This window comes from Procambarus clarkii, chromosome 39 (genome assembly GCF_040958095.1).
Source record: "Procambarus clarkii isolate CNS0578487 chromosome 39, FALCON_Pclarkii_2.0, whole genome shotgun sequence".
Lineage (NCBI taxonomy): Eukaryota > Metazoa > Arthropoda > Malacostraca > Decapoda > Cambaridae > Procambarus > Procambarus clarkii.
The window spans coordinates 9,448,275-9,459,769 of record NC_091188.1 but is presented as its reverse complement, the minus strand read 5'-3'; the positions used below and the strand labels follow the sequence as shown (position 1 = coordinate 9,459,769).

General features: G+C 45.1%; 1 protein-coding gene across 2 annotated transcripts in view; it reads left to right on the top strand.

Moving 5' to 3' along the window:
- LOC123760290 (sodium-coupled monocarboxylate transporter 1) overlaps positions 1 to 11,495 on the top strand; it is a 107,943-nt gene that overhangs the window by 86,455 nt on the left and 9,993 nt on the right. Inside the window, exons 1-8 of one of the 2 annotated variants that reach the window (XM_045745833.2) lie at positions 1 to 261; positions 3,126 to 3,817; positions 4,798 to 4,986; positions 5,470 to 5,624; positions 7,470 to 7,610; positions 8,976 to 9,197; positions 9,506 to 9,624; positions 10,334 to 10,491. The exon at positions 1 to 261 is cut by the window's left edge and continues 247 nt beyond it. In XM_045745833.2, coding sequence (XP_045601789.1) covers positions 3,491 to 3,817; positions 4,798 to 4,986; positions 5,470 to 5,624; positions 7,470 to 7,610; positions 8,976 to 9,197; positions 9,506 to 9,624; positions 10,334 to 10,491 — 1,311 coding nt within the window. In that variant the 5' untranslated portion in view covers positions 1 to 261; positions 3,126 to 3,490. The remainder of the gene's footprint in view (positions 262 to 3,125; positions 3,818 to 4,797; positions 4,987 to 5,469; positions 5,625 to 7,469; positions 7,611 to 8,975; positions 9,198 to 9,505; positions 9,625 to 10,333; positions 10,492 to 11,495) is intronic. The other variant, XM_045745831.2, reaches the window with a different exon arrangement.

Sequence of the window (11,495 nt, the reverse complement as noted above, 5' to 3'; positions counted from 1 at the left end):
TATCAGCGGGACTTCCTTTGCCTGTGTGTCTTACCCAGCGTCCAGTGGTAAGACACCTTAACGTGTCTCTCTGTAAGTGTCTCTTACCGTGCTAAACCGCCAGTCTGTCTCTCTGGGGGCCTGGCGCTGTGGCCTCCACCGTGTTAAAGATTCCTCTGGTCAACGTTCATTCTCCCGTGCGCTGATGTTGGTGGGAAGGTTGAACATTTGATCGTTGTTTAAGCACTTCTCTGCTCGGATGCAGGATTCGTGTGAGTCTAGGTAAGTGTGTTAGTGACTCGGGCGGTGGTTACCTGTGGACTCACCTGGTTGTGTTTTGCGGGGTTTGAGCTCTGGCTCTTTGGTCCCGCCTCTCATCTGTCAAGCAGCTGGTGTATGGGGGGGGGGTGTCCAGCGGCCTGGTTACCTGCTCAGTGGTCACCTGGTGAACGTAACTAGGTGTAAGACAGGTGGCCAAACTCCCAAAGACAACAAATATAAATTTAAATTCTGTCTCATTTATAAATGAGACAGAAATTATCATTTCCCGTTTTCTTTGAGAACTAACTTACGGTGCTCACAATATTTTTTAAGGTCAAATTTTTGTTTATTGAATATAATACATTAGGTAAGAAATAAGCTGTGTAGAGAGGCCAGGCGCAACTAAGTGATAAGTCACAGGCAGGAGTGTCATCTCCCGGCTTTATGAAGGAGTAAGGCGGAGAGGCAGTAGTTGAATAATTAAGGGGAAACGAACTTAATGGGACATTCAAAAGCTAGAACAATCCAGATTATACAACAGCAACAAGCTTACCCCCTCAAGACAAAACTCGATCCTACAGCTTGTATATAAATAATGTTGACGTGGAATGACGTAAAATACATCAGTAATACATCAGTCGTTACTTAATACAATTTTCAGATAGAATAATCATTTCTGAACAATTTAATGCGAAGATTTTTCAATTATCTGGATTCCCCCCCCCCCCCCGGGTTTTCAGATTTTAGGCTATGTGAAATAATTTCGTCTGAACGTTATCTTGAGATGATTTCGGGGCTTTAGTGTCCCCGCGGCCCGGTCCTCGACCAGGCCTCCACCCCCAGGAAGCAGCCCGTGACAGCTGACTAACACCCAGGTACCTATTTTACTGCTAGGTAAGAGGGGCATAAGGTGAAAGAATCTCTGCCCATTGTTTCTCGCCGGCGCCCGGGATCGAACCCCGGACCACAGGATCACAAGTCCAGCGTGCTGTCCGCTCGGCCGACCGGCTCCCTGTGTGAGAGAAATCTATTTAGTTTGTGGTAGTAGTGTTCACATCATATGTGCTAGTAATAGTGATAAACACATACTAACTAGTAACTGAAACACAGGAACTCGTAATAGTCACATACGAACTAGCGATAGACACTAGCTAGCAGTGTTGACACACATACTAAATAACAATAGACACATACTAGGTACAGTGGCAATATACACATACTAACTAGCACTGAACACATGACACATACTAACTAACGCATAGACACATACTAACTAGCGTAAGGAGACACACACTTACAGAAACCGATGATAACTAGCTTATCACGACAGTATATCTTTCTTCCCTTCCTCTCCCTTCCCTTCCCTTCCCTTCCCTTCCCTTCCCTTCCCTTCCCTTCCCTTCCCTTCCCTTCCCTCCCCTTCCCTCCCCTTCCCTTACCTTACCTTCCCTTCCCTTCCCTTCCCTCCCCTTCCCTCCCCTTCCCTTACCTCCCCTTCCCTCCCCTCCCCTCCCCTTCCCTTCCCTTCCCTTCCCTTCCCTTTCCCTTGTTTAGCAAAAGTTTCTAAGGCTATTATATACCACTATAACTGCATAATAATAATAATAATAATAATAAATGAACCAAATCAATAACATCCACATTTACCTTAGTGAGCAGCCAGTAAGTTTACAGTAGTCCTAAACACAGTTCAAGACCAGAGTAAACTTTCAGAGTTAGTGTATACCTGTGTTACCCAGGCGGGTACAGGAAGAGACGGCCTCCCCCCACCTGTCACCTCAGACCTGGTCGACGATCCAAAGAATTTTTTCAGTGTCAGAGTAGTTAATAAATGGAATGCATTAGGAAGTGATGTGGTGGAGGCTGACTCCATACACAGTTTCAAATGTAGATATGATAGAGCCCAGTAGGCTCAGGAATCTGTACACCAGTTGATTGACAGTTGAGAGGCGGGACCAAAGAGCCAAAGCTCAACCCCCGCAAGCACAATTAGGTGAGTACAATTAGGTGAGTACATAGAGCGCTCCCTTCCCAAAGCTCATGGTAAGCTTAACCTACTACTTATGTCTAGAACACAGCCCCCTGCCTGTCACTTGACAACCAGGTGTACTCAATTACTGCTGGGTGAACTGGTGCGAACATTTGTGAATTACTCAGAATGTTTGGTAATATGTTTATTGTTTGTGATGTGTGTCTATGTATGTATTAACACGATGTACTGAACGGGGTGAGAATAGCTTGAGCTACCTCATCCCTTTGTGTGTATTTTACCTCAATAAACTTATTTTTATTTCTATTTCTATTTCAATTTATGAATTGGCTGCCAACCAGTCCTCCCTGGCCTGGGTAGGAACCGGCGGGAAGAGTGTCTTTAGAAGAATTGGTATTTCTCTCAGTAGTGAATGAGATAAGGTGTTTGTAATGCGGACTAGCAATAGTCAAATCTAGGGGCAGTAACACTGCTCCTTAAGTATTTCCTCAAAGTTTTTACGGCAATCTATCTTGAGGGGGGGGTATCTTGAGATGATTTCGGGGCTTAACGTCCCCGCGGCCCGGTCCTCGACCAGGACTCCTTTTTTTGTTACACACGCCCCCAGGAAGCAGCCCGTAGCAGCTGTCTAACTCCCAGGTACCTATATACTGCTAGGCAACAGAGGCATAAGGGTGAAAGAAACTATGTCCATTTGTTTCCGCCTCCACCGGGTGATCGAACCCGGATCCTCAGGACTACGAATCCGAAGCGCTGCCCACTCAGCTATCAGCAAATGCTATACTAAAGTATATTTTTTGCATTATTTCTCTTTAATCAGCAAGAACAAAAATATGAAGAGTATGTTTTTACTTTATGTAAAATATAGAAACTAACGATTAATTTTTATTTTCAGGTCAGGAACCAGCCAAGGAGGAGCCTAGTGATCGGGAGGTGTGAGAGTGGTGTGAGTACCGTCACTCCTGTGAGTACCGTCACTCCTGTGAGTACCGTCACTCCTGTGAGTACCGTCACTCCTGTGAGTACCGTCCATCATCGCCAGCCTCAGTAGAGCCAGCGGGGGACGCGTGCAGTGATCTACGCACTACACGAAGAACATTATCAGGGAGGATACCGTCTTTGGTGACTGTCACTTGTTCTCTCTCCGTCCACCAAGAGGCCAAACATTCTTGTGTAAGACCTTTAAGAAGTTAAACCTTCTTGGGAAAGAGCTTCAAGGAGCCAAATTTTCTCGGATAAAAGCCCCTAAAGACTATCAGCATGGCCCTTGGGATCCTGGACATCGTGCTGCTGGCGCTGTCGGTGGTGGCCAGCGCCGCTATCGGTATCTACTACGGGGTTAAGGGCCTTAAATCCACGCCCCTGGAGTACCTCCTGGGAGGGCGGTCGATGAAGCCCTTGCCCCTGGCGCTGAGCATGATGGTGGGCACCATATCCGCCATCACCATCATGGGCAACGCTGGCGAGATGTACGCCTACGGCACCCAACTCTGGGTCATGGACTTGGGCATCGTCCTGGGCCTCGTCATCGTCGCTAAGGTCTTCATCCCCATCATGTACCCGCTACACATGGTCTCTCTCTACCAGGTTAGTGGCCCCTCTACTTCTGTTCTTGCCAGTCTCTTCTCTATAATCGACTTGTTCTTGCCTATTTGTACCATTTGTGTTCTACCTGTTTGATCTTGCCCATTTGTGTGTATATATATGTTAATCGAACTACTGCAGCTCCATGACAGACTATATCATTCTTTAGTGAGTCAGTGGCTGCGGACAACACTTGTTTAATGTGCATGTGTGTGTGTGGTGGTGACTACCACACACAACGGTCCCCTCACCCTACCACTTGACTCAAATAATGCTACTTAAATAAAACAATGTCCGTCCCAAAGTTCCAGAGACATTGCAGCAGCCATACACAGACTCAGACTTGGTTACAAGTGCTGCTGGGAGGTAATAAACCCAATAGTTAAACAGTGTCATATCTCTGGAACAGAAGCAGAGGCGCCACTGTTGCATTACTTACTGGAATGTGAAGCTACTGAAGCCCTGCGCTTCAGTAGCTCAACATTAGTAGCTTCAAACTCAACATTATTCCAACAAGAGCAGCTGCATTAGATGCAAATTCCACAGCGACTTCAATGATTAGAAAAGCAGTTGAAGAATGGGACACACTAGTGAACATTGTGCATCTATATCCGCCACCAAGATTTGGCGGATTATTAAAACAAGACCAGTGAGCTAAACTGAAGTGGAAAAGAAACGGGAGACAACCCCACCTCCATTTAAAATTTTGACCCAAATATCACAGTAACAAGAGTATCGCGAAAAAAACTCAATTACGGGCTCACTATAGACCGTGCTACAAGGACATTTCGTTCTGAGTAGCTAAATCTAAAACAACAACAACAACAACAGTCTCTAAGCCACTGACCATGGACAGGAGGCGCCTTACCTATAGCATTTGCATACTAATACATCTCTTACCGCAACCACTGACCATAGGTAACAGCCCCCTTGACCCCCACCACCGAACACATCTGTACATTGACTCCTAATATTTCTTGCAGTATGTGGAGCGACGGTTCAATTCCCGTTGGCTGCGGCAAGCGACGGTGCTGCTGCAGCTGCTGGGCGGCTACACCTTCATCGGGTTCCTCCTCTACCCACCGTCCATCGCCCTACAGGCCTTCACCGGTCTCTCCATCATCTCAAACATCGTTATCATCGGCTCCACCTGCACCCTCTACTCTGCTTTCGTGAGTCGTAGTTTTCTTCGTGTTTGAGCTCCAGTGTGGTGACGTGATTGTGCTGCATTTTGTGTGTTGTAGGGTTTTGAGAGATGATTTGGTGTTGGGCGGAAGGCCTATTAGCTTCTGGATGGTTATTAAGGCAACCACAATTGCCTACTGACTAACCAGCAAGAATAATTCAGTCGAAGACATTGTCCAAGACTAAGTTAAACTCAGTGTATGTACAGAGGAGCGGGTGCGGGGGCAGGAAGGCAGTAATCACTGTTATTAGCTGACTGTATAATTGTAAGGTGTTCAGGATAGAGGAAATTGTTAATGTAATGATCTCCGTTAAGGTCAGATAAAGACCTTGTGTGCCCACTGTCATCCTTTTTCTGCGCTACCGCTCACAGGATGAGTATGGGGTGCACAGTAGAGTAACAGCCCCTGGCGGCAACAATCAATTACATCCTGAACATGAGTGTGAAGACAATAAACTATGTGCTTCAGGGTGGCGTGAAGGCAGTGGTGTACGCGGACGTGTTACAGTCACTGGTAATGTTGGCGGGAGTTCTCGCCATCGTCATCCAGGGCGCCGTCTTCTTCGGCGGCATCGACAACGTTTGGGACATCGCCTACCATGAGAACAGGATCGAATTCTTCAAGTAAGTTAATACCTTCATCGGTTCCTCCAAGAATTTCACTTCTCCGCAGAGAGCTCAGATTAATTAAATAAATCAGCAAATAAATAACTATAAATGGATTTTAGAAAATCTTGAGGTTATGGATGTGGTCGAACACTCACTCCTGGACTGGCCAGGTACAGACAATACCGACTGCGCCATGATATAAACTGCAGATCGGCGTTCGATCCCCGACGGTCTGAGTGGTTGGGCACCGATCCTTCCCTCAGTCCTATCCCAGATCGTTGCCCCCTTATCCCTGCCATATGGTATACAGTCGTACTAGCTTAGTGCTTTACCCTTGATAATTTATATTATTATATCAGTGTCGCCCATTTTACTCTACAAAATAACTCTGCATATTCCTTCAGTTACATAATTTTTTCGTGACATCCGATGACACTTACAACCAGTCTCTCAGTAACGCGTCACAACAACCAGTAACACCTCACAACAGCCAGTAATACGTCACAACAGCCAGTAATACGTCACAACAACAGCCAGTAACACGTCCCAACAACCAGTAATACGTCACAACAGCCAGTAATACGTCACAACAACAGCCAGTAACACGTCACAACAGCCAGTAATACGTCCCAACAACAACCAGTAATACGTCACAACAGCCAGTAATACGTCACAACAGCCAGTAATACGTCCCAACAACCAGTAATACGTCACAACAACCAGTAATACGTCCCAACAACCAGTAATACGTCACAACAACCAGTAATACGTCCCAACAACAACCAGTAATACGTCACAACAACCAGTAATACGTCACAACAGCCAGTAATACGTCCCAACAACCAGTAATACGTCCCAACAACCAGTAATACGTCACAACAACCAGTAATACGTCACAACAACCAGTAATACGTCACAACAACCAGTAATACGTCACAACAACCAGTAATACGTCACAACAACCAGTAATACGTCACAACAACCAGTAATACGTCCCAACAACCAGTAATACGTCACAACAACCAGTAATACGTCCCAACAACCAGTAATACGTCACAACAACCAGTAATACGTCACAACAACCAGTAATACGTCCCAACAACCAGTAATACGTCACAACAACCAGTAATACGTCACAACAGCCAGTAATACGTCCCAACAACCAGTAATACGTCCCAACAACCAGTAATACGTCCCAACAACCAGTAATACGTCACAACAACCAGTAATACGTCACAACAACCAGTAATACGTCCCAACAACCAGTAATACGTCCCAACAACCAGTAATACGTCACAACAACCAGTAATACGTCCCAACAACCAGTAATGCGTCACAACAACCAGTAATACGTCCCAACAACCAGTAATACGTCACAACAACCAGTAATACGTCACAACAACCAGTAATACGTCCCAACAACCAGTAATACGTCTCAACAACCAGTAATACGTCCCAACAACCAGTAATGCGTCACAACAACCAGTAATGCGTCACAACAACCAGTAATGCGTCACAACAACCGTAACACAATAATTACTAGCTGCTCGTTTTCAAGAACACGAAGGAGAACTTCACTAGTCATGAAAGTACTGAAGAGTGTGTCTTACGACTAGCGTGAGACTTAGAGTGTGTGTTGGGGCAGTAATGTAGCGTGTGTGTGTGTGTGTGTGTGACGTAGCGTGTGTGTGTGTGTGAGATGTAGCGTGTGTGTGTGTGTGTGTGATGTAGCAGGTGTGTGTGTGTGATGTAGCGTGTGTGTGGGTGTGATATAGCGTGTGTATGTGTGTGTGATGTAGCGCGTGTATGTGTGTGTGTCACAGTAGAGAGTGACTTACTATGTTTGTGTTGTGCCGGCAGCTGGAACCTGGACCCATACCAGCGCCACAGCTTCTGGCTCTGCATCACCATGGGCTTCTTCTTCACCCTGGGCACCTACGGCGTCAACCAGAGTCAGACTCAGCGCTACTTCAGCACCGGATCAGTCCAGCAGGCGCAATGGTACGACATTTCTCTGTGTATTTGTCTACTTAACTACGTCTGCTGGTTGGGAGTGAGCTCAACACGCGCCTACTTGTGCATGCGGGAGTGAGTTGTGATGCACTAGCTGCCCGTCCTTCATCTCTGTCATCTTGTGCAGTTGTTGCCTCATGCCTAGGTGTTAGTTGCATATTTCTAGACCTTCCAAAGTATATTTTAAGGCTTCAAGAGATGTGAGTTCCATGCAGGCACTGCATACTCAACTGCTGGTCTTTCGTAGGTTATTTACAATGTACTAAATGTCTACTTGCTAAAGTTTCTTGAGGCTAGTCTATTGTTTGTCTACTTTTTGTCTACTACTAGACTAGCCTCTAGTTTCTAGAGGATAGAAACTCTAGCCTATAGAAACTGCAACGGTTTCAAGCTCAGCAAGCCACAATGTAGGGCTGAGAACATGAGATTCTTGTTCACGCGCAGGGTTAATCCATGGAACTGCCGAAGCCGTTTCTGCCAAAACTGTGGTGAGTTTTAAAATATACCTGGAAAAGATCTTCAAGGCAAATGGAGTGCGGGGGGGGGGGAGCTTCGACAAGCCGCCGGCTTCCTGTCGTAGACCGAGACCACTAGGGTTCTCCTCTTCTTGATGGTACATGCAGTTTGCATGAAGGGTTTATCCTCCCGATGACTGCACGAGTACAAATGTTGGGAGACGCATTAATGTTGAGAATGACCAGGTTTCAAGTGCAGGCGATGAATCACAATAACGTGGCTAAAGTATGTTGACTAGACCACACACTAGAAGGTGAAGGGACGGACCGAAACGTCGTCGTCCACACCTTCTAGTGTATGGTCTGGTCAACGAGGTTTCAAGTGTTTGTTGCGTTATAGTGTAGACAGAGGAGGTGCGACTAAACAGAGGCGTGTGTTAAGAGGGAGACTTACCGCACTGTAGGGCGGGACGTTGTGTTTATGGCGTCAGCTGACCCTTGGTGGAGCGGCCAGGCAGATGTTGTATATGTTTGGCTGCTGGTGACGCCAGGTATAAATGTGACACAGGTCAAATGTTGGTCGACTGGAGATAAATTTAACCAGTGCTTTGACTATTTGATATTTTTCATTTAAGGAGAAGTCACCTCTTCCTAATATATGCTCGATGGTAAAAGGTATTTTAAGTGCAATATATATACTAGTTTGAAGTTTACTCTGGCACAGTGAAGGAGATAGTTTTCGATTGTTGCTGGCACCTGACTGTGGATGCAGAGTTCGTTGATGTCTGTTCTATATTTAGAGCTGTGTGCTGGCAGTTTGGTGTGTCCCAGCCGTAATCCACTAGGATTAGTGGCCCTCAGGTAAATCAGGTAAATCAAGTAGTTGTGTTGATCACAGGGTGTTGTACTACGCCGCCATGGGGATGGTCTTGCTGCGGGCCTTGATCCACCTGTCCGGCCTGGTCATGTTCGTCTACTTCAAGGACTGCGACCCCCTCACCGCCCCGGGCAGCCATAGGGACCCCTCCATCGTCGTGGTCACGTATGTCCTCAAGGTCCTGACGCAGATCCCCGGTCTGACGGGACTCTTCGTTGCCGCCATCTACGCCGCCGTCCTCAGGTATGGTGTACAGCCCCGCGGCTTTTGGATAACGCTAAGATGGCAGACATATCTAATGTCTTATTTCCCGTTTATGTATATTGTGTGTGTGATATATACAAATATTAATTACAATGTGTGGCTATTGTATGTATATGTATAATTATCCAGCCATAATAGTTCATTAACTGGGTGAGGCCTCTTTAAGAGGCTATGGTAAAGGGGATCAGAGACCCGACGGGAATCGAACCCCCCATTACTCTTTGTGCTAAAATTGCAACTAATATGATCTTCAGAGCCGTATTACACTGCCATTCTTGCCCCAACAGTTCGGTGTCAACACAGCTCAACTCCATGACGGCTCTGCTGTGGGAGGACTTCCTCAAAGTCATGCCAATTTTCGCAAACTGGAGTGAAGTCAAAGTTGGCGGACTACAGAAGGTGCTAGGTCTGTAATTGTCTTTCCCGGTAACAGTTGTCTTTTAACTGTATATTATTGATATATTGTATCCACAAGTGTCAAGTCCTCAAATATAGTGGCTTGTAACGCCTCATATATATATATATATATATATATATATATATATATATATATATATATATATATATATATATATATATATATATATATATATATACATATATATATATATATATATATATATATATATATATATATATATATATGTGTATATATATATATATATATATATATATATATATATATATATATATATATATATATATATATATATATATATATATATATATATATATATAGCTGCTGGGACTAGTCGGTAAAGTGACGGACTTCACTCTGTCCTCATATCCCAGCTCTTAATCTGTCCTCATAGCCCAGCTCTTAATCTGTCCTCATATCCCAGCTCTTAATCTGTCCTCATATCCCAGCTCTTAATCTATCATCATATCCCAGCTCTTAATCTGTCCTCATATCCCAGCTCTTAATCTGTCCTCATATTCCAGCTCTTAATCTGTCCTCATATCCCAGCTCATAATCTGTCCTCATATCCCAGCTCATAATCTGTCCTCATATCCCTTACAAGTAATAGCAATAGCAATATTGACTTACTGCTTCCCTCCCCCTCCCTGATTAACCTTACGTTACCTTGAATGATGTATAATGTCTCTACTCGCAGTGTTTTCGGCGGGAGTGCTGGGGATCATCCTGGGCCTGGCGGTGTCGCAGCTGGGCTGGTCCTTCCTGAGGGCTCTCTTCGCTATCAACGGCGCCCTCTCCGGCCCTCTCATCGGCCTCTTCCTCACAGCCGTCTACCTCCCGTGGGTCAACTCGAAGGTAACTTCGTCCAGCCTGAGCTCTGGGTTAATTCCTACAACAGAACTTGTGTACTTCCTCACGTGCTTGTAAAATGCCCTGTTTCAACTTTAGGAACGTTTACTAAGAGAAATGTTGCACTTGCGGGTGTCTTCGTTGCGTTGGAATTGTGATTAGATTTATTAAATAATCATAGTCTGATCAGAAGGTAACATGTGCGGTAATCTTATGGTTGTTGGTGTCGCCTTCGATCATCAGTGGCCAGGAAGATGTACTCACCTAGTTGAGTTTGCGAGGGTTTAGCTACGGCTCTTTGGTCCCGCCTCTCAATTGTCAGTCAACTGTTGTACAGGTTCTTGACTCTATTGGGCTCTATCACATCTACATGTAAAACTGTGCATGGAGTCTGCCTCCACCACATCACTTCCTAGTGCTTAATCTGTTTGTTAATTCATTTTAATTCTAATTTAAATGTTTAATGTGCTTAATTCATTTGTTAACTATTCTGACAGTAAACAAATTCTTTCTAACGTCTCTGAGGCGCATTTGGGTACTAAGGTTCCACCTGTGTCCCCCCTTGTTCATGTACCACCAATGCTAAATAGTCTGTCTTTATCTATCCTGTTAATTCCTCTGAGAATTTTGTACGTGGTAATCATGTCTCCCCTAACTCTTCTGTCTTCCAGTAATGTAAGATTCAATTCCAGTAGTGTTTCCTCGTAACTCATACGTATACCTCAGCTTGGGGACTAGTCTGGTGGCATATTCCAGGATTGGTCTAAAGGAAGTTCTTATGTTGGCCAGCCTTGCATATGCCGCCTTGATATCTTTTTGATGAGGGCTTCAGGGGACAGGTCCGGCGTCATATCAACCCTAAGATCTTTCTTCCTGATTCCTTAAGGATTTCATCTCCTGATTGGTACCTTTTGTCCGGCCACCTGCTCCCTACACATATTTTCATTACTTTACACTTGCTTTAGTTAAACTCTGGTAGTCATTTGTTAGACCACTTCTTCCGTTCGTCC